The sequence below is a fragment of the Carassius carassius genome, chromosome 27 (assembly GCF_963082965.1).
Source record: "Carassius carassius chromosome 27, fCarCar2.1, whole genome shotgun sequence".
In the NCBI taxonomy this organism is placed as follows: domain Eukaryota; kingdom Metazoa; phylum Chordata; class Actinopteri; order Cypriniformes; family Cyprinidae; genus Carassius; species Carassius carassius.
In genome coordinates, this window is record NC_081781.1 from 27742679 (window position 1) to 27766418 (window position 23740).

A 23740-nucleotide genomic window follows, 5' to 3' on the forward strand; every position below is an offset into this window, starting at 1 on the left:
ATGGATTTTCGATAGGGTGTGCACTTTGCTTCTTAAATGACCTCCCATACTGAGCCCAGAGAACAAACATACACACAGATACTCATAATAATACATGATCATGATGACCTTAACTGTGCATCAGCATCAGCTGCTGTGTCGATGCTGCTTGCTTTAGCTGTTGTTGACCGTCTTTGCTTTCAGAAGCAGAGCTTTGTGTTTGTCTTTGTAATGCTCCCTGTTACAGCAGTGCATTTAAAGAAGACTCTGCGGTCTGTTTCTTCATTCGCTTCGATAGCTTGGTCCAAAACTTAAAGTGATTCCACCGCCCAGCCCTCTCCCCTGGTCTCTTGTCACGCTGTATTATGTGGCGCATCTGAATCATCTGCTGAGGCCTGTATAGCTTACACACCAATTTATTTGAAACACGTTTAAAGTCGCTCTGATGAACTTCAGAGATTTTTTATTATAGACATATGATAGTACATCTTTTCACAGGAGAACCAGTGGCGAATTATTCACTTCGTTCAGAATCACTGATTCGTTCACCGACATGTCACTAAAAAAAATTGTAATTCATCATCATGTAGTCAAACTTTAAATCAGGAGAGCTCAATTCTTTTCCTGGAGATCTACCTTCAGCTCCAACACAACTGAACCAACTAATAATGATCTTTAGGAGCACTTGATAATTACAGCCAGGTGTGTTTGATCAGGATTGAAACTGATGTTGATGGGTGATGAGGTCTGACAAGCTCAGAGCAGATGGTACTCAGTGAATGACTCATGAAAGTATGCATCTATTTGTGCCAAGTCTTCTGTAATCTCAGCTTTACAGTCCGGAGTAAACAGTGCCGTGGTGTTGTAGGAAAATGCCACACGTTAACCCTTTGTTAAATGTCAAAACATGCCCAACAGGCACGTCCTACATTATGGCCTGTCAATATCAAGCGCAAATCATTTTGGTTTTAAACTACTCTTAATGGTCAGAACATGGTAAATACTTTACATTTTTCCAGCCATTTTTCCTGAACAAAATAAATATCTCAGTAGAACAAAAAACAAATTCATAGTTTCTTCATGTTCTAATGAAGGTTTGTGTTGCCTGATAATATTAATTATAAATTACATTTTATTTGTTCCATAGAAATGCACATTTGATAGTAGCTTGCGTTAGGTTGCAGATGCAAATTGATGTTTATCAAAATCAGTCTCTTCTGTAACAATTGCAGCAACCAAATTTTTTTTATTACCTAATTAAATGTTGTTGTTTTTTTTTTTGTTATTATTAATCATTGGTCTTCCATTGTAGCATGAATTTTGATCATGATAACCACAGTTAAAACCTCATGTATAGCACCTCAATACCATGGTAAAAATGTAGGCTGTATGCTTTCTAGGTATTTGTATGAAAAACAGTAATCTAAATACATTTAGTAAAAATGCTCCTTTAATACATGTCTGCGTTAATAATGAAATTCAATACGAATATCCACATTTCTAACACGATACCATGGTGAGTTTAGTGTCACTGGAGTAAATGTGTAGTAAATGTTGTGGATTTGTAGATTGAAAAGTCTTCTGACTGTATCATTGTGCACAGTGTTTCTCCTTGTATCAGTGCTGTTTCATCTGGCTTTAAACTAGTTTAAGTCATTTGTGTTTTACGCGGCATTCAATCGTGCAGCGACATTAAGTGATTCATAAACAAGAGCAGATGCCACTGAAAGAAATGTGCAACATGGGTTCACAAGTGATACAAATTGCACACTATCTGCAGGTGTCACGTTAAAACTCTACACTGCTTTCTTCAGTTCTTCTGATGCTCGTCTTTTCTCTCTCTCTGACACTGTGTGTATCTGTTCATGTCTGTGTGCACACGCTCAGAGCGCGCAGCGGGGCTTTGCTGTCGTTTGGTCGTCCCTTGCCACAAAGGGATGCCAAGGCTCACTGACCTGTCTGTCAAAACCAAAGACGTGTGGGAGATTCCACGGGAGTCGCTGCAACTCATTAAGCGCTTAGGCAACGGCCAGTTTGGGGAGGTTTGGATGGGTATGGCTCCTCCCACAGTGCTAAGCAACAGCCAACCAGGAGTGTGTTTCCCAGAAGCATCGTTAGCCAACTACTGTATGGTCACAAGTTCCATTGAAATCTATTGGTAATTACGGAAATTGTGACCGCAGTTGCTTGTGGGAAACGCACCCCAGAGAGGGAGATGGAGTGAGGTCAAAGTAAGGGGTTGAGTTACTTTACAAGCATCTGGATATGTAAGCTCATTTATTTATGTTCAATATGTGCTAATAAGCTCTAACAAAGGAATTTGTGGCATGACGATTGCCAAGACATCCTTCTGGCTTAAAAACAAACAAACAAAAAAACACTCTTTCAATGGACGTAAATCCATTTCTGGAATATTCAGACATTGTGAAGTGACGGACCCTCTCAGGACAACATGACCACCCTCCTTCTCTCTCATTGCATGTTCCCCCGTCGTCCTACTAGTTAACCCCTTTACTCCTCCTCCTTTATAGAGAGTGCAGATGGTTTGTGCTTTAATTTAACGGGTGTGTGCATGGTCTACATCCCTGATACGGTGGGACTTAGCCATGACTCCTGGGAAATCGCACGCGAGTCTCTGATGCTGGACAGGAAGCTGGGGGCCGGGTGTTTCGCTGATGTTTGGTGTGGTAAGACCACTCTCTGATTCCACACAGATGAAGCTTTCAGAGAAGCATTTTCATCTAATCCTGTTAGTTATAAAATATTGGTTGCTCGCCATATTCTTATGACAATCTTCTGACATAACTTTTAACTTTTATTTAATTTTAATCTTGAAGAATAAATTTTTTGTAAATATTCTGTGTGAGCAGACAATGCCATATTTTCATTTGCATGTGAACTATTTCTATTATTAACGAATTAAAGGAACACTCCACTTTTTTTGAAAATAAGCTCATTTTCCAACTCCCCTAGTGTTAAACAGTTGAGTTTTACCGTATTCGAATCCATTCATCCGATCTCTGGGTCTGGCGGTAGCACTTTTAGCTTAGCATATATCATATATCATTGAATCTGATTAGACCGTTAGCATCTTGCTAAAAAATGACCAAAGAGTTTCTACATTTTTCCTATTGAAAACTTGACTCTTCTCTAGTAAATTCTGTAGTGTAATTTTCCTTTGGTATAAGTACACGATGTACATACAGAAGAGTCAAGTTTTCAATAGGAAAAATGTAGAAACTCTTTGGTCAATTTTGAGCGAGATGCTAACGGTCTTATCAGATTCAATGATCTATGCTAAGCTAAAAGTGCTACCACGAGACCCGGAGATTGGCTGAATGGATTCGAAAATGGTAAAACATAACTGTTTAAATCTAGGGGAGATGGAAAATGAACCTATTTCCAAAAAAAATGGAGTATTCCTTTTATGAATTAGTTAGAGGGATCCTGCATCAAGTCTTTGGTTTTAACGCTTCATTTTTGCCAGAAAACCATTTCTTTTTATCCATACCATGCACAAGGATTAGATGAACATGTAAACCTGTCACTGCTGATGTAAAGTTTTTTCACAGGATCAAACCTTCCTCGAGGGACAAATTAGAGCTAATTTCTGCACACACATTTTTCAAGTACTGATTTGTTTTAATAAGTATTGTAAAAGCTTTAGTGATTCTTCTACATGTGGTTACCATGCTAGTGAATGGAGGTAAGAAAAGGACAGTAAGTATCGTAAGTATATTGGTGTTCATCATGACTAATGCCCCAGGAGAGTTTTTCTTCTGTTCCACATCTCTATTAATCACAAGCAGTCTTGTTCAAGATAAGTGTGGTTGTGTGCTCATCTCTCACTTTCTCACTCCCTTCCCTGTAGTTCTGCATCCAAAAATATCACCTGAATCTGCCTATTATAATTATTGCCTTTAGGACACTGCTGATATTTTGCTTTTAATGAAAAGAGGCACACAGATTTTAAAAACCAGGTACCACATCAGATGTAACCGTTTGAGTACCAACTCGTGATTCCCTGCAAGTAAACATGAGATGATGTTCGTAACATTTTCTTCTGTAATCTGAAATATTCCAAGTTGAAAAAAAAGATATTCAGTGGACAGAAGAATGTAAAGCACTTTAATTATTATAAAAACTAATCTTCGTCTGCCATTAGTCAGATTGTCCAGCCCAAAACTCTTGTCGGTGGTTGAGCCATGTGGCAGAGTTCTGGCTTGGTTGGGATCCTCAGATGTCTCTATTAATAATCTAGGATTCCAGAAGGTATTTTAATACCCAATAAATTACGAACTACAAATTGTCAAAATATCCACCATTGCAGTGTCGTTTAAAGGCAAGCAGATTCCAGTGCTGTGGAGGGTTTTTTTTTTTTTTAATTCTATCTGTTGAAATTTCCTACTATATCCTGCAGAAAAACAGCCACAAATCACAAGTATAATGTAGATCACACACACAAAAAAAATGTGTTGCAAAGTAAAAATATCTATGTATACTAAAAATAATATACTTAAGATTGCTTAAGAAGCCATGCAGTCAAGCACACTTTTAACAAATTGCATTCAGCACAAATTTGCATTGATCTGCATAATTCCTAATTTAAGAGGGCTAAAACGATATAGGAAGTGAATAGAATAAACAATGCTTTAAATGGGCACAATTCATTCATAGTGAATTCCCCATCAGTGTACTTGTGTGATAATGGCTGCTTTAATTGCAAATTAATTTAGCATGAACTTTTTTTTGGGGTGCATGAAAGTAATTTTGTGGCATGTTCCTCTAGGAGCTTTGTGCATTGTCATTGACTCTCTGCTGTGTGGTTTCTGTCAGGCACATGGAATGGCAACACTAACGTGGCTGTGAAGACCCTCAAGCCGGGAACCATGTCTCCAGAGTCCTTCCTGGAGGAAGCGCAGATCATGAAGAAATTACGCCATGATAAACTAGTGCAGCTCTATGCTGTCGTTTCTGAGGAGCCCATCTACATCGTCACTGAGTACATGGGAAAAGGTCAGCCGTCGTTCTCATTGTAAAAGTGAAGAGTGGGTTAACTTGAGGACAGATATAGAATGTATCTATTTTAGCAACACTGATGGGTTTTGTAGGCCTGACTGACTGAAAAAAAAATCCAATTGAAGATTGGATTGGAAGATCCAATTGATGTTCTAACCTTAAATTGAATTTGAAGAGCTGTAATGGAAGGAGCAGACATTTAACCTAATACTGCTAGAAAACCTAATGGACAGTTGATAGAAAAATTCCTGAACTCCACAAATACTGTATGTTATACTGCATTTAAAAATAAATTAGGCAAGACCATAATCCACCCTCTCTTAGAAGTAACAATATTATAAGTAAAACAGTAGTCCCCAAACATTTAAATGAATGTCCATTTATTTAAATGTAAGTTTAAACATGTGTTTTTGTTTGTTTTGTTTATAGTGCATTAAAACCTGGACAAAGTTCAAAGTAAATTCTCTAATCAGTGTACTTGTTTGAAATTGGCTGTTTTAAATATGAATTAATTTTGCATACACTTTAGTGAAGATTACGCAGGTACACTCTTAAAAATAAAGGTGCTTAAAAGGTTCTTCACAGCGATGCAATAGAAATAACATTTTGGTCCACAAAGAACAATTCAGTCAAAGGTTCTTTACAGAACCATCTTTTTCTTACCTTTTATAATCTGAAGAACCTTCTTCTGGAGAACAGAAAGGTTCTCCCAGATTCTTTATAGAACCATTTAGACAAAAAAGGTTTTTCTATGGAGCACCTTTATTTTTAGGAGTGTATGTGTGTACACATGCTTATACAGTAGCAGCATGTTCCTTGTTTTAATGAAGCTAACGTGTGTATGTTGTATGTTTTAGGAAGTCTTCTAGATTTTCTGAAGGGCGAGGAGGGACGGGCACTCAAGCTGCCCAACCTCGTTGACATGGCTGCCCAGGTACAGCCACATCATTTAAACCTGATCTACTGTGGTCCCAAAAACATATTTAGATACTACAGCCACACTTAAAAAACAGCAAGCAACCATTTATTTCAAAGACAGATAACAATAGGTATGGTACTTAAAGTAGTTTTTGGGGCCACTGTAAATCAATGATGTAACAAATAAAGGAGGATGAAAATAACCCTGCTTCAATCACTCTGTCTGAAAAGATTCTGTTCTGGCCCCTATTACAGTATTTGTTTGAAGTTATATTATATTGTTTTATTATATGTAGGTACCCTATCATGCTGCATCAGCACTGTAACACACATAATGCAATATTTCTTAGTTTGACCTCAAGGAACGTCAGCACTAGGCTTCGCTCAGCAGATTTCAGTGTAAGTGTTTGTGTTTTCAGGTGGCTGCAGGTATGGCCTACATCGAGCGAATGAACTACATTCACAGAGATTTGCGCTCTGCTAACATTCTGGTTGGCGATAGCCTGGTGTGCAAGATCGCTGACTTTGGCCTGGCCAGACTCATTGAGGACAATGAGTACACTGCCCGACAGGGTAAGAAATGCACCACCTGGACACATACATGTATGTATTGTTTAGGATGCTGTTGCCCTCCACCCCCATCCTGAAGAAAAGTCTTTCATCATGTTCATCAGAAGTAGAATTGTGACCAATGTAGGGTTGGAATTGAAAATCAATTCCGATTCCAGAATTGGATAGAAGAGGACAGCAAGCCTTTTAGAAAAAGTTACCTGAAATGTCACAATTTATTTTTAATAAAACGGCCAAGCAAAAGGAAGATCTGGCACGATCCCATGAAACTGTCTTGAATATGAAATGTTCATCACACACAAAGTTCTGCCACCTAACTGCCTGCATTGTTTGTGCCGAAATCCGCCATTTCTGAAAGCAAATTGATTTACAGATTAATTAATCTTATACAGCAAAGAAGTCACATTTCACATGGAATTGAGATTTGATTGGATTGTGAAAAGTGAACTTTGTTATTATCTGTCAACACCGTATACATCAGCAGAAAAGAAAAGTTGTTTCAAAAGAGCAGCAAATTAATTAAATCTTGGTGAAAGATTGACTATACATATTTTACATAGTTTTAGAATATTGTGATCTGATGAATTAAACACAATAAGACAACACACCACCCCAACATTTATTGTGTAGTTTAGCTGCGTCCTTGCACACCTTAAGGACTTTTCCCAGTCTCTGGTCTCTAATTATTTCCTGTCTCTTATTCTTCTGTCCATGTGAAAGTAACATGTAAACTTATGTAAACAATAAGTTTATTTTGATTTCATGATTTCAAAGTTTTTAATAGTTGATTGCTGACCTTAAGAAAAGATATTCCAGTGCATGTTTATTTTAACACCTATCTTTCTTTCTCCTGTGTCTGTATCTCAGGGGCAAAATTCCCGATCAAGTGGACGGCTCCTGAAGCAGCTCTGTATGGGAAGTTCACCATTAAATCTGATGTCTGGTCTTTTGGAATCCTGCTTACGGAGCTGATCACTAAAGGCAGAGTTCCATATCCAGGTACATTTTAAAACTGGTGCTCTGGGTGTTCCCTAGAAGTATTGCAAAATTAATATAAAGTTCTGTTATGAAACTCTAGATGATGGGTTGACTGATTAACTCAGTTTGACATAGACTTCATTATTCATTATTATGGTTTTTGTTTAGTCAGCAGCCAATGAGCTTGCTGGTTAACATTCAAATACTTTTGTATTGCCAGTTTTTCCGTAGCACACTTTAGAAACCCTCCTCCTTCCCCAGCTCCACCTGTATAGATCAGCTACGTCGTTTATTCATATATATGTGCAGCAGCAGTATTTCTTACATGCTCACAGCAGCATGTTGGAGATCATGTCAGAACTAATGTGACCTTCAAAAACCTTCTTTGCTTTTACATAAACCAATTTCTGAGAGGCATGTCCAGCCTCAGACTTTATTTTTCCGTTTTATTTCAAACTCTGCTGTTTCCACACCTTACAAAATTTCTCTCATACTCTTAAAAGATTAGATGCTGAAACTCTGATAGATGATGAATTACTGTAGATCTACACAAATTCTAGAAATTTAATGCAGTGATCTTGGCTGGAATGTAAGGTAAAAAAAAATAAAGGCGGAGTGTGAGATGCCATTGTGTCAATGCGGTATTGCATTATCCACAGATGTTTGCGTTTCTCTTGAAATGTGGTCATGTCCCTCATGATGATGAGTAATCTTCTGGCTTCAGAAGTGCACTTCTGTTCCAAGATCCCTTGTATTTAGAAGCAGGTCTGATTTCCCCGCCACAAAGCTTCAAAAGCAGTGATATTGTCTGCTTTGATTGACAGATTGATAGTCTGTTGTTATCTCCCCAGTCATTGTCGCAAAATTTATTGATCTCTTTTTTTAGTGCTTCTGGTTACAAAAGTGACGTCTTTTCAGTGTCTCTGTGAAAATACATCTTTCTGAAAACATCTTGGTAACAAAAAAACTTACAGGACATGGAGATAAAGGTCATGCTCTGTTTATTTGAGCATCCCAACTAGCTCACCATAGCAATGCTGGCTCAAACACCGGTGTAAAACTAACTAATGAAAGATGAGGGAGTGTTTGAGAATAGATTTTATTTCAAATTAACATTTATTTAAAATGTTATCAGTTGTATTTGGTGCCACTAATGGCATGGAAAGACACACCTTTAAATGGTTAAATGGTCTTAAGAGGGATAGATGTCCATATGCATGTCTTCAGTTTTAGTGGTGGACCAAGTACACAAATCAAGTAAGAGTACAGATTCCCTTGTAAAATATCACTCCAATGAAATGTTAAGTACCTCTTTTATTCAAGTAACATTACAAAAGTACTGGTAAAAAGTATAAAGCGGGCAGCACGGCCATCTCCGTGACAGCGCGCTTTTGTTCTTGGAAAGAACGCGGGGCAGTGAGCGTTTTCGTGGGACGCAAAGAGGTCCACCTCCGCCATGCCAGATCTCTCCCACAACAGCCGGACTGTTTGCGGGTGTAGAGACCATTCGCCCGTAGGAACATTGCCTCTGGACAGCCTATCTGGACCCAGATTCTGCAGTCCAGGCACATGCACTGCTCTCAGCGAGCGCACGTTGCGCTGAGCCCAAATCAGGAGGCGTTCCGTCAGCCTGCACAGGTTTCGGGCCCCGAGACCGCCTTGGCGATTTATGTAGGACACCACGGACATGTTGTCCGAACGGACTACGACGTGGTGATCCTTGATATGGGGACAAAAGCGCGTCAGCGCGTTCTCCACTGCGACACCACTTTCACACTCGGGGAAGTCCCCAGGCTTACACCTGATCGGTACCAGCCGTTCGCTGTCCAAGGTGCTAGAGCCGCAACACAGCTCTGATCGACCTTGAAATGCAGCCGGCCAGACGCCCACGCTCTGCGCGGCACCTGAGCCTTCAGCCAGAACTGCAGGGGGCGCATGCGGAGCAGGCCCAGCCGCAGAACCGGAGATGCTGAGGCCATGAGACCCAGCATCTTTTGACAGTGTTTGAGCGACACAGTCGCGCCACAGCGGAAAGAACTCGCTGCGCGCTGAATGCCCATCGCGCGCTGTGGTGACAGTCGCGCCGTCATGGAACACGAGTTCAGAACTATACCCAGAAACAGGATCGTCTGACTGGGGTTCAGCGAAGTCTTCGCCCAATTGACACTGAGGCCGAGCTTCTCGAGGTGATCGAGTAAAACGGCTCTGTGGTCCACGAGCTCCGCTCATGATCGGGCCAGAACCAGCCAGTCGTCCAAATAATTCAGCACTCGTATGCCTCTGAGTCTGAGAGGAGCGAGCGCTGCATCCATGCACCTCGTAAACGTACGAGGAGCTACAGACAAGCCGAATGGCAGGACTGCAAACTGGTATGCCTGGCCCTCGAAGGCGAATCTCAAATATCGCCTGTGGTTTGACGCTATCTGTATTTGAAAATACGCATCCTTCAGATCTATTGACATGAACCAGTCCCCTCTGCGAATCTGCGCGAGGAGCTTCCTGGTTGTGAGCATTTTGAAACTGCGTTTCATCAATGCCTTGTTCAGCTGTCTTAGATCCAGTATGGGCCTGAGACCCCCGTCTCTTTTGGGCACCAGAAAGTATCTGCTGTACAGCCCCCCCTCGCTTTGAGACACAGGCTCTACAGCCCCTTTGCTCAACAGTTTTGATATTTCGGCCCGAAGTATGTGTGCTACTTCTGTTTTGACCGTAGTTTCGACGCGCGCTGAAAAGCGCGGTGGGCGTCGAGAAAACTGTAGCGAGTAGCCTCTCTTTATAATGCCTAGCACCCAATCCGAAACCCCTGGAAGCACTGACCATGCATCTGCATGAATGGCTAAGGGCTGGATGCGAAACGCGCTCTGTTGACTGGGCAACGGCGGCGCTCGAGTGTGCTGCGCATCTGAGGCGGGGAGCGCGCTGATCACAGCAGGCAGATCGCTCTTCCTCGACCCCGTTCCGGCGCTTAACCGACTGGAGGGAGGCTGAGCGGGTCCCGTGGGACTCGATATATCTGCGAGTAACCGTGGGCTGCATGTGTGCACTTTTACCACTTTCAACTCGCTGTCTGCCTGTGCAGAATGTACGTGCACGGGCCTCGTTTTTACAGAAAAATCAGGTGAGTCAGCCTTTTCGAGCTCCTTTTATAGGTTGGGCCACACCCGTTTCGGCGGGAAGTGGCAAGAAGGGCGCGAAGCGCCCTTATTGGTCTGATGTTGCATCAGCCCGCGCTCGATAGGCTGTGCAGTTGCCGCAGAACAAGCCAATGAGCGAACGAGCCGTCTCGCCTATGGCTGTGTACTGCTGCAAATGCGCTTTACAAAAATACAAAATTAAGGATACTTTTTTGCTTCAGTATTTCGTGAAAAGAGACTTTTCCCGTAGCGTCTTAGCTAAGACGCAGTACGAGAGAGCTCTCGTAAGAGAATCCCGAAACCCTGGGATTTCCAAATGAAGACTATAATATATAGACTATATATAAAATTATTGTTATTATGTGTATACAAGTTCAGCTGCAGCCCTAATCCAATTCAAGAACAAGCTAATCAAGGTCTTCAGCGTTACTAAATAGTTACAGGCAAATGATTTTGATCAAATTTGGACGGTGTACCTTGAGAACCTGCTTAAAGTAAACTCCTTTATAGCTTTGTCTTCCTAGATGGCATCCGTAAAAAATCTCTCAGATGATCATACCGACAGTATTGTTGTGCTAAAAGTCTCGTGTCATTTTTGCTAGGGATGAATAACAGAGAGGTACTGGAACAAGTGGAGCGAGGCTACCGGATGCCGAGTCCCCAGGACTGCCCGAGCTCTCTTCACGAGCTGATGGTTCAGTGCTGGAAGAAGGACGCGGAAGAGCGGCCCACCTTTGAGTACCTGCAAGCCTTCCTCGAGGATTACTTCACTGCAACCGAACCTCAATATCAGCCCGGAGACAACCTCTAAACCCAGCCTCCTGGGCTCATCCTCCCTGGGCCGTCTCAAGTGGCCCTCCAGACCGGAGGCATGTACAGCTTCATGAGTTCACCTAAGCTTTTGTTACTCCCCTGCGGCTCCACACACACGAGTCGACTGAAGACTGAAACGATTGCACAGACTTTCAACTTGAGGGGTGTAAACACGAGCGAGCTGGGGAGGCGAACAGGAGGAATTGTGGGTGGAAAGGCTTTTGTTCTGAGTTGTGGCCATACCCATTATAATGATATGAAATGATGCCTGTATTCAGTGTAAATATGAGATGCCTGTTTAAGGTCTAGTTTGTTTTCATTCAGGTTTTTTGTTTTGTAATCCCCACTAATTTTTTTGTGTTGCTTTGCAAAGAAGCAGTTTTGGACATCTATGAAGGGTTTAGGTGCGTATCAGTGCATAAAACGAGTGTTGAATTTGAGAATGTATGTGCTTTATTCGTTTTCTGCTTTGCTGGCGAGGTCATGTTCCAAATGGAGAAATAAGAATTCAGTCTTTATTATTCTAGCGGTTCTAAAATATCTCAACCTGCAGTTGGTTTCTCAAAATTTCTTAATTTTTTTTTTATTTGTTTTATATTACTTAAGATACTAAATTGAATTGACACCCTCTCCAAATGATTAGATGTTAACCCAATGTAACAAAGAATTATTTTACCCATTTTTGTACTTCTAGCCAAATGTTAAAGACTGCCATACATCAGCATATCTCCACAGAGAAAATGCATCATTTAGTTTTCCAGCTATTTCTGAGTATAGATGTTTTTTGTTTGTTTGTTTTTTTGGCCTGTTACCGCATACTTGCATTTAGTATTTTAAAGGAAGTTACCAAGAATGTTTGAATCCAATATTCAAATCCAACATCCTGTTTTCTAGGGATTGAAACATACTTTACATGTATGTGTTTCTGGATGTACTGTAGCTACTGTAGTACATTTAATTCGAGTTACTGCCAGGAAACATTTGAGAAACTCTTTCTACTTTCATTTTTCTCTTTCAGAATCTTTTAGCGAGATTCTCTTTGATTCTCTTTAGTTAATACTGTCATGGAGGAGCAAACGTTTAAAGAGAATCTTGCTAAGTCAGAGGTAAAGTTAGCTAAACTTATGTAGGCTATTGTCAGAAAAAAAAGTTTTTTTGTTTGTTTTTTTTTGTTTTGTTTTTTTTTTTACATTTTTTGAAGTACAACAGCATGTCACTGGGGCTGTACCCTCAAAAGAACAGCTTTGTACCTTATCTACCCCTGTTTTAGTATCTCAAAGTATGTACCTTTAAAGTGCCCCTATTAGGGATTTTTTTTAAAAGACCTTTCTTGCAGTGTGTAACACAGCTCTGAGTGAATGAAAACATCCTGCAATGTTTCCCCGGTCACGCTGTACACAAAACAGCACTGCGCTCACAAACGCTGGTTTATCAGGCATTACAGGCCTGATCCAATCTGACCAATCACCACGGATTAGTGTCACAAAAAGGAGGGGTTTGGAAAAATTAATCATTGAGCGAATCGTTTGGGAGACTTTGAGCAAGTAAGGTAAAAATAAATGCGTATTATAAGACAATTAAAGTATTTATTAATTTTTTTGACCTTGCATGCATGTCAACCTGTTGTTGGGGACTCCCAAAATCAAAATATGAACCTTTCATAAGCCATAATAGGGGACTTTAAGGTACTACTACTGTTTAGGTCCAAGTAATGTATAAATGTTTCCTGCTGAGGATACGCTCTTGAATTTGTTTATGATATTTAGACATGACTGCCAGTCTGAAACATATTTTGAGAAATGTGGTTTGTCAAGTCACTGACTGAGTAAGCAAAGCAGATGTCTTTGGTTTCGGACACAGCCTCATTCAATCAGACCTCCATAGCTGCTCTCTATTCTCATGTGCTGTTTATTATGTTAGGACGCTTTTCAAATGTATTTGTTTCCATGTATTTTATTTAATCTAGCATAAGTCTATGTGGAACTGTTTGGATTTGGATCAAGGGAACACTCAAACGTACCATTTCCCTTGTTGGTTTGTACAGTGCTCATCAGAACGTCTTTAAACCCCTCTCCTGCATTTCACTTGCTTTGACAGTATTCTAAGTGTCAGTAAGCACCTAAAAATTACCATTCCCATTTTTTTTACTTGCCATTTTGTTAACATTTCCCATTTGGAAATAAAAAATACAATATTTTACACTCTTTACAAGCTTTACTCGTCTTTCTTATTACCAATTAAATCCCTCTTTAAAAGCTGAGGTGGTTTCAAGCTGCATATTTATTTCTCTGCTTATTTTAACAGGTTGCAGCATTCACACTATGCCCCTAAGCAAGTAAAGTTTCCTTATAATATCTTGTTGCTTCTATTAGGGTAATGTAATCTGAATGGCTAAGCAATGTAAATAAGATGGCATGGGAATTTGTAGCAAAAAATAACATTGCTCTAACACAGTTTTCAGCTGAATAAATAAATGCTAACTGACACTGAACATGAATAAATACTAGTGGTGGGCATAGATAATTTTTTTAAATCTAGATTAATCTCACTGTGATCTTGAAATTAATCTAGATTAAAATGGCTCATTCGAATTCTGCCGAAGGCATTCAGAATATGTATGTTACCCAAATAAAATTGACAAACAGTAAGTCTTTGAGAAGGGGTTTATCAAGCTACAGTAGGTGGTGCATTAGAAAAGGGGCTCATCTCCTGTTTCCAAAATGCATCACAAAGTGCGTGAAAAAGCTGTAAACTAATTCCACATTGCACAAGGTGCAAACAACCTTACGCCTGTTTCACACATAATCCTTCTGCAGTGCGTATGCGTTACATATTTTTTTACACACCCATGTTAACGGATTCCAGTTGCGTCTGCAGCAGTGCAGCGATCGTTTACGTACCGAGTAGCGGACTGCAAACGCGTCCTGTGTGAAAGCACATCGAGTGCGAGCTGCACCACATACGTAACACACACAGACTGCATACGCACTGCAGACGGAGTATGTGTGAAACAGGCGTGAGCAGCGCCGTAGCTGGGGTCAGCGGGGACCATGTTGTACCAGTGGGCCCTGTTTGAAATTGTTTAATTTGTATGTTCGTTTATTTTTATTTATTTGTGCTATTTACACAAGTTTGTAGGTGTCAAGTTACAGAAACCAAATAATTAAATGTAAAATAGCACTGGATAGTCTTCAATGTAAAAATGAAATATACACTCAAACCTACATTTATTCAGACACCTTCAACATTTCTCACATTATTACAGTTTTGCTATATATATCAAAAATTATGTCTGGTGTCTGAAAATGTTTTGGTTTGACTTAAAACTACAAAGTAATTCAGTCAAGAGCAGTGAGTGATTTTCATTTTCATTTTCTTGGATTAACATTACAGCCGCTAGCAGCTAAATTAGGCGCGGTCACTTTAAGAGACGATGAACACATCCAATATAATACATATCCCATTTTTTCCCTCAACTGTTTACTTTCACTTAAGAAATAACTGACAGTTTTTTTCGAGCATTATTTCCAAGGTGGATATTTTGACATATTTTGTATGTATTTGTGGCACAAGAGCAAAAATAAGCAAATTCGATGTTCAAGTGTTTTGAGACGCCTTTCTCTGCGTGAGCCCTGAACACCAGAACACCGCGGTGCTGAATTGGGCTCTTTCACATCTTTTTGTTTGTCCAAACTGCGATTTGTATTTGTTCGTTCAGGTGCAGGAGGGACTTCGAGGAGAAGAACTTCGCAGAAGAGAGCTCTGTTCAGTGCTCGGTTCACACATCTAACTCAGCAAAATCAGGACGTGCCGCAGCACGTTAACGCCGATAACGGCCCACCACTAATAAATACATAGAAAAATTAAACGCAGAATATATATGCAATGAAGACAATGCAATCAAACTCCAGTGAAATATCTTCACAGTCCTCTTTGATGGCAGTTTCTTTCTGCAGACGATGAGGTCATGGGGTGTGACAACGTTTGGGAAGAAATATACAAAAATATGTTTAGAGTTGTGTCTCTTCATTTGTTTAAAACAGTTTATGAAGGCCTAGAGTAGCTTTCACAATGTTAAAAGTAAAAAGTGATAGTGTATGTGACCTGGCATGCCCAAGTAATCATTTAAAACTCTAACAAAATGGATTATATATTCAATATCCTGGAATGAGCAGAATGTGACCTAATAGGAAATCAGTGGTCGTTAAGTTACGTGTTCAGTTACAATTCAGTTAAATTTCAAATCATTGTAAGACGACATTTACCTGTTGAGAGTGTGTTGACAGTCTGTGTGACTGCATAGCTGAGCTCCAGAAATTCAATAATGAGCTGCTTTTAGTTACAGATTTGAAAAAATACATAAAGGTAATAAAGAATCCTTATATCTTAACACAGCGGTTCTTCTGGACAATATGTGTCCCTGAACCACAAAACCAGTCTTAAGTCACTGGGTTATATTTGTAGAAAAAGCCAACAATACATTGTCTGGATCAAAATGATAGATTTTTCTTTTATGACAAAAATCATTAGGATTTTAAGTAAAGATCATATTCCATGAAGATATTTTGTAAATTTCCTACTGTAAATATATAAAAATGTAATTATTATTATTTTTAAGTAGTAATATGCATCGTTAAGATTCCAGATTTTCCTGGATTCCTGGTTTTGTGTTCCAGGGTCATGTATGGTTTTAAATAGAACTGTTACTAGCCTACGTGTTAAGAACATTTAAAGAAGCATGCTTTTTATTTATTTTTTTAACAAACAAAGAATTCAGAGAAACTGTTAATGTGGAAATCATCTGAATGTGTGAAACCAAAACTTGACTATACATACATGATTCCCAAAAGTACTCTACATTTTTCATCAAGCACCAGGTCTGACACTTTGATATTGGTATATTGTAACGAATTGTTTCATATTCATCATCTAAACATTCATTGTTTTTCTGTGTCAAGACCAAGGTGATATCTAGTAGTTAATTCGGTAATTATCCAAACAATATGCCTTTTCTATTCTATGTCTTATTGGTTGTATATTTATTATGTATATATGAATACACATACATACAGTATATATATTGAAAATAATTACATGTATTTACATGTAGCCTAGGCCTATATATTTATATTATTTATATTACAGATACATTTTTATTATAAACATAGCATACATTTTTCTTGAATATATACATGTATGTGTGTATATAGACATAATAAATATACACTACACACACATATATTATGTAAACAAAAACTTATTTTGCATGTGATAGCACTACTTTTAAAGCTGCAGTCCTTAACCTTTTTTTTTTTCTCAAAATTTACAAAATGTATATATTAATCGAGTACACCATGTGTTTTTGGCTTGTCCTCAATCACTACAGTACACCTAAAATAAATGTGTTTATATTTAGATTATTTCACCCAGTACAAGCATGATTCATCATAAGCTGCGTCCTAAATGACGCACTATTTAATCAAGGCTGCCAACTCTCACGCATTCAGCGTGAGACTCACGCAATTGACCCAATTCTCACGCTCTCACGCCACACCCCCATATTCTCACGCAGACTCGTGCAGCAAAGGAAAAAATATATATATTTTACATAACTTCATCATAAAAAAACAGTACAAAAGCATTTCCAGATGACAAATATCTGGACATGCCTAGTAGGTAATGTTAATTATTGTTAATAATAATATTCATATTGTAAAATGTTAATATTGTCAATAATAAATTAAAATTAAATTTATGCATTTAGCAGACGCTTTTATCCAAATGTGACTTACAAAGGCTAGCCTAGCGTTTGATAGCGCAGTGCTCTACCAATAGAGCTACAGGAACACTGATAATAATAATAATAATTGTTAATCACATGTTAATCCTATTTCTGTAAAATGTTTGTGAAAATTAAATGTTATGTAAATCTCCCAAGAAATTCGGCACAGATACCAAATACTTTGACAATCAATATATAGTTAATACACTTCTGGTAAGGCAAGGATTTTGTTCATAGAATTTGAACGCACCTATAAACAGAAAGAAGTAGATCCGGCTACAATGTTCTTCCGCAGCTTTAATAAGAAACAAAAATATTGCCAACAAATAAACAAATCTTTGTGTCGACCGGGGTAGCGGCCAGTCGGGGGCAGTAAAGAGCGGTCAATGCCTTTTAGCACCTTTAACAGAAGAAGAACGTCCTCTGTGTAGAGATTTCAAACATGGGCTCAAGAGTAACACGCCTGATCAGAAACTTTAATCTAGAGAACCGAGCTCAACGAGAAATAAGCAAGACAAAACCTACAGCAGCACCTCGACATCCAGCATCCAGCAGAAGTCCACGAGAAGAGCTCGCGGGTGAGAGGCGTGTTAGAGCCGGCTAGATTACTGACTTTAGATCGTCAAGATCCTTCTAGGGGTGAAGCATCAAACCTTGTGTCTTTTAGAAGAAATATGACTTATGAATATGGTTTATTACAGCGAGGAGGGGAAATTAAATATCCGCTCAAAGACTGCCAGAGAGATTCGTTCTTTAACTTCACATTTAAGGCGAATTATATTTATGTGATAGTGTTAATGAACCTGCTTTGCACAAACATAAATATGTGAACACCTCCTTCTAATAAAGGGGTTTGAATAACGTTAGTACAGTGACAACAAATCTTAATGCTTGACATACAGTGACAGCCCCTCAGGTGTTCCCTTTCTATTTGTCCTTGAATATCGAGACAAAACATCTTAACTATTATTAATAGTAATGAAAATAAATTGATCATGCTTTTATAAAACATTCTATCTAAGTGAAGACTGTCGTTACTGTAAAACAATATGACAGCAACTGGTTTATTCGATAAGAAAACACAATAAGCACTCTGTATATCATAATGAAGTTTAATTTGTATTCTTGTCTTTTCATATTGTTCATACTTTAGTGGTTTGTTCACAGTGAGGCCATGTATGACACATTGATTTTAAACTTGTTTTCAATGCCTTCATTGAAAGGTCGCAGTCTGATGTAGATTCATAGATCGCTGTGCCAAAAGCCAGACCCATATAAAGAGCATGTGCAATGGATTCTGTCCAAAAATAAAACTGCAATGTTACACACTATTTGCATGATCTGAGATATGTGTTTCTATGTCAGGAGAGATTCACCTGAAGAATGATCCACTGCTGTCGATGCTCAAGGACGTTTATGTGGAGTCTAAAGATCCAGATCCTCAGGTTTGACTTTTAGGATCTTTTGACTTACAGACCAATTAAAGTCAGCAGCAACTACTGGGCTATCAACAAGATGCATTCATTCATATTTATTAAGTTGCCTTTTAATAAATTGTCTCAAATTTCACCAACAGCAACATTTCTTAAAATGGATCAACAGCATAGTTATAAAGAAAGGGAAAACCACAGGGCACTTTGGAAACAGTGGGTCCATCGTCAAACCAAAGAATGTACTTCTGATGTGCGGCAAAAGATAGTTGTCCTTCACAAAATAGAAATTGCCTGAAAGAAAATGGCTAAACATTGAAAAAGCATTTCCATATCCATCATAAGGGCAACAATGAAGAGGTTTTCTCCAACCTCATCATTCATTTTAAGAGATTAGCGAATAGAGGTTGCAAAAAGTATTGAATAAAAGGGGTCCAATGATTGTGGCCAGTGTGTATTAGGGGGAAAACATTTATTATTTTGTTTCACCTTTGAAGTAACAGCAACTCACTTATTTTTGAAAAATGCAAATGTGCACTTGACTTTAAATTCATGAAATTTACAAAGTGTAGAATTATAACAGTAAAATACGTTATGCGCTTGGGAAAACGTATCTCAAGTGCATTAAACAACACAAGCAGTCGGTCAGCACCTGCAGCAGCCGCCCACGTGCTCCTGAGCCTCTTTAAAGCCTTTCGTTCAAATTACTCTTGTGCTTCAGACAACTTAGGTCGTGCATTTTTCCCCTCTTCAGTTTCCTTTGTAGCCAATTTCAAATGCTTCGTACTGGGAAATTTACAGGCCACATAGAAAAGTACCTGCATTTGGTGCTTGCAGGGTGTTAATTTTGTACTCTGAATTATGTCACAACGCAATATTAAGTAAGAATGATCACTAGTTAGTTAACGTCATGTCAAATAGAAAATATAAAAATATTACTCTACAGAATTATAGTATGTCTGAATTATTACTGTGGCTTAACCAGAGCTATTCATTGATTTAGATTCATTGATATAAACTCAAAGAGTTGTCAATCTGCACTGAATGATGCAGAAAATATGACATTTGTGAATTCTTTTTATGCAGTAGAAAGTAGGTCTCTACGATGTGTGAAGGTTGTGCATGGATGTGATCCAAGTCTTATCCTTTTGAAATGCAACACATAATATGCATGTGTGTTTTACTGCCAGACAGACTGCACTACAGTAGGCTCTGTAAGAAATCACACCTTTTCTATTAAATCAATAGACTGTGTAAATGGTAAGAAAGAGTCCATGTTTTAAAAACTAGGCTTAGAAACACTCTAAACGGATAAAAACTGATTTAGTATTCCTTAAAATGAATAAAAACTGAAATGCAAACTCATATGACGCATACCTGCAATAATTAAATGTAAATTGAATTTACATTTCTGTCATCTTGAGGCTTATTCATTTCACTTTGGATTGAAAGGGCTTTAACATATGCCAAAAATAAAACTTTTTGATATCAAAAACATTCAAGCAAGCCCAGCCCAGATAAGAAAAAGTAACGCAGAAGTAACATAACGCACTACTTTCTATAAAAATAACAAAGTAATGCATTTTTAGGGAGTAACTCATAGGGGTTGCACCGACTGATCAAATAGTCGACTTCAATGCTCTGCCATGAAGCTTTAAGCTTGACGTTGACTAGTCACTGGTCCTATAGAGGGCACAACAGGATGATTCATCTTTGAAGGACTTCCACATTTACGCACCGTTTCCGAACATTTAAAATGACAAATAATTGTATACTCTGAAAGCTCCACTTGACGTGTAATTATATTACAGGATCCTCGAAATAGAAAGGGAAAATGCACATTCTAAACAGCTTATTGTACAGGTAAGTTAATTGCTGTTCTAATCTAATGCACTGTTGCACTGTAACACACACACACACACAGACTACAGACAGTAGCTCGTACGTCACGCGCAGATCACTCGTGCTCAGAATCATTCAGCGCGGAAATGTACTGTCAACACTGTTCTGTGATTTCTCAGTAAAATAGCTTAGAAACTGAAAAGTTCAAGCATATATTTGTTAATAACTAAATCCCACAGCCTGACGACTACTAGAGAGACGCTGCCATGTAGAAATAATTCACACACACAATCGCTCTTACTAATGCATTCATATAAATGTAATCTTTACTGTGCTACTTTACCTGTGTCTGATTTCGAACGAGCAGAAATCTGTGAGAAATAAAACGACCCAAAGGCAAAAGAACTGATAAAAATGAGCTGTTATAGAAGCAATAGCCATGTGGTATACAGCATGCCATAGCTGTGCACAAGGTGTTTTTCACTGCTCCAGACTTATTTGTTCATTAATGACATCATCAGCGACTAGTCAACTTCGACTCGACTTTCATCACATAAAAGTCGACTTTAAAAAAGTCAGAAGTCATTCAAGCCCTAGTAGCTCATTATTGCAATGCATTACTTTTAAAAGTAACTTTCCCCAGCACTATTTGTAGTGTAGAAACTTCTCATGCGCCCTATTCTTAATGCAGTCCAGAATGGCAGCACAGCCATTAGGTTTGTTTGAGCTGCGCCCTCTACTGTACACATAATTACTTAAGTTACGTACATTATGTAGTATTACGTAAACTTTCATTTCCTTCAGCCTGAAGGCCGTTAAACACTGATGTGAAAAAGCAAGGCGAATCGCTGACAAATAGTGGATTCACACCGAGCGGCAACCTCCCGCTCTCTCTCGTGAATCCAACAAGGAAGTGACTAAAGCTGTAATTCATCGACTGGCCGCTTGAGGCTGGCTGCAAAAGGGAGTCAATCCCATAGACTCCCCATGTTAAAATGCCCAACTTTACAGCAGGAAAAAACATGTTTACAGCCTGGTGCAAAAAATTATTTTGGTCTATATAGCTAATTTTGCCTTTCATGACAACTGTGAGGGGGGTGAATTTTTTTTGTAACTCATCCGTTTAAATTATATTAAGACTTAAAGTTCTGCAAAATTAAGGGTGTGGCCACTTGAGTGACAGGTGGTTTGCCGCTGCTGACAGTGGCGTCGCGCTAAGTGGGCGTGGCTTCAGCAACTAGCTCCCACCTTTTTGCCCATTTTCGATTGTCCGGGAGAGTCGCGCGGTGACGTGCTGCCAAGATGGCGACGGCCCGCTCTACACACTTTAAGCTTCAAAAACGCATTTCAGGAGTCTACGGGTGACGTCATGGACACTACGTCCATGTTTTTATACAGTCTATGATTCACACAGAGCGATCGACCAGCAATGCATTTTTTCGTCATGTAGCATATGTATCTCGTTTGGTTTATATCCTCCGCTGCTTAATATGCAGCATTTAATCAAGATAAATAACTTTTGGTTCTTCATCAGAAACAAAAACTATCCATAATGCTTACAAGAATACATCTGAAAATATAATTAAAGGAACACTCCACTTTTTTTGAAAATGGGCTCATTTTCCAACTCCCCTAGAGTTAAACAGTTGAGGTTTACCGTTTTCTAATCCATTCAGCCGATCCCCGGGTCTGGCGGTAGCACTTTTAGCATAGTTTAGCATAGATCATTGAATCTGATTAGACCGTTAGCATCTCATAACTCCTGGATAATTGAAAATGGGCAAAGAGGCAGGACCTGGTGCTGAAACCACACCCACCTGGCTCAACGGTGGTGACAGCAGCGGCAATCCACCTGTCACTCAAGTGGTTTTTTCTGCTGTTAAGTTGCGCATTTTAACATGGGGAGTTTATGGGGCTGACTTTTGGAGAGCCTCAGGCGGCCAGTTGATGAATTGCAGTTTTAGTCACTCCGTGTTGGTTTCACGAGAGAGAACAGATGGTTGACGCTTGGTAATAGCAGTTGCTTTGGCCACGTGATGTAATGCTCAAATCTTATTGGACGGCCAATGTTTTCGCTTTGTCAAACTTGAAAGATTCTTTGGACTGGTTAAAAAAAAAAAAAACATTCGCATTTTCTTTGTGTGAATATTTGCGGTCTATGTGGAAGCATCTATAGGAATCTGTTGTTTTATTCCGTCATCACGTCCAATTTTTTTGTTTCGCTTTTTCGCAGGACTTTTAAAAAGGACTTTTTTAAAAAGGACTTTTACGTTTGCCAATTTTTTTTAATTTTTTTTTTACATATTAAAAACAATCATGCTCCGATAAGGAAAAATAACAAAATTCATTAGTTTTCATAAAAAGTAACTAAGTAATGCAACTATTTACTTTTTTAGGGGGCAACACAATATTGTAATGCATTACTTTTAATTAATGCATGTTGCTTTAAACTACAGTATAATAAAGAGGTGGTGTGCACTGCCCTCTGCTGGTGTGGCTGACTCTCTGTGTCTGTGTGCTGCAGGCTGAAGCAGGTCCCGAGGTTAAGAAGGTCGAGGAGGAGACGCCGCGCAGGGCACTGAAGTACAGTCTGCCGGGAGACCACTATGGTTTCTGTGATGTCACTGATGTTCCCAAAGGCAAACTGTCGCTTGTGGAAGCTTTAACTGCCCTTAACAATCACAAACGCCTCCCTAAGACATGGACTCCAGAGAAGCTGGCACAGGAGTACTCTCTGGACCCGAAAGATGCCAAAGCACTGACTGAATTCTTTTTCCCCTTTGACATCAAAATCATTCCACCAAAAACAGAGGAGACTCAACAGATCAAGGATTCTTAGCACATATAAACACGGTCGGATACAGACTCGAGCCATCTCTGAAACACGCACAGTATCTAAATACATGTGTTTTGACATGTTGCTTGTAGTGTGTTTGTATTTTTTGTTTTTGAAGAGCCTGTCATAATTATTTATTCATTTGTTGTCTCGTTTAAAGCATGGCATATGTATTTTAGTAATAACTAAGCTAAGGTAATGTAAACATTACTGGACTGGAAATCTTATGTCAGCCAGATCAATTTCCTAACGTAAAACGTCAGTGCGGATTATAATTTTTGTTTAATATAAAGAAACTGGCTCACAAATGCATTGTTTATGTGAACACTGCAGGTTGCATCTGTTTTCACTGACAATAAATCACTTGCCCCATGTATTAGTCATTTTGATCCAGTGTACTGAATATAATTATTTACACAGTCATTTTGCTCGTGAATAT

The 23740-nt window shown here is 39.0% G+C and overlaps 2 protein-coding genes across 5 annotated transcripts in view; both read left to right on the forward strand.

The window, feature by feature from the left end:
- Positions 1-13622, forward strand: part of fynb (FYN proto-oncogene, Src family tyrosine kinase b) — a 53288-nt gene extending 39666 nt beyond the window's left edge. For 2 of the 4 annotated variants that reach the window (XM_059513299.1, XM_059513298.1), the window contains 7 exons: positions 1867-2031; positions 2511-2666; positions 4816-4995; positions 5856-5932; positions 6336-6489; positions 7354-7485; positions 11201-13622. In XM_059513299.1, coding sequence (XP_059369282.1) covers positions 1867-2031; positions 2511-2666; positions 4816-4995; positions 5856-5932; positions 6336-6489; positions 7354-7485; positions 11201-11409 — 1073 coding nt within the window. In that variant the 3' untranslated portion in view covers positions 11410-13622. The remainder of the gene's footprint in view (positions 1-1866; positions 2032-2510; positions 2667-4815; positions 4996-5855; positions 5933-6335; positions 6490-7353; positions 7486-11200) is intronic. The other 2 variants (XM_059513300.1, XM_059513301.1) reach the window with 2 other exon arrangements.
- A 3922-nt stretch (positions 13623-17544) lies between these two features.
- LOC132107105 (NADH dehydrogenase [ubiquinone] 1 alpha subcomplex assembly factor 4-like) lies at positions 17545-23724 on the forward strand. Its single transcript, XM_059513304.1, has 3 exons — positions 17545-17771; positions 18559-18638; positions 22990-23724. The coding sequence occupies exons 1-3, from the start codon at positions 17636-17638 to the stop codon at positions 23302-23304; spliced, it is 531 nt and encodes a 176-aa protein (XP_059369287.1). The 5' UTR covers positions 17545-17635; the 3' UTR covers positions 23305-23724.
- Positions 23725-23740: the final 16 nt, after the last annotated feature.

Bases quoted from the DNA above. Each gene is read 5' to 3' on its own strand.
- LOC132107105 (XM_059513304.1), top strand. From the start codon at position 17,636: ATGGGCTCAAGAGTAACACGCCTGATCAGAAACTTTAATCTAGAGAAC. The intron at 17,772-18,558 runs GTGAGAGGCGTG...TTTCTATGTCAG, and splicing joins TCCACGAGAAGAGCTCGCGG to GAGAGATTCACCTGAAGAAT. The intron at 18,639-22,989 runs GTTTGACTTTTA...TGTGTGCTGCAG, and splicing joins CTAAAGATCCAGATCCTCAG to GCTGAAGCAGGTCCCGAGGT.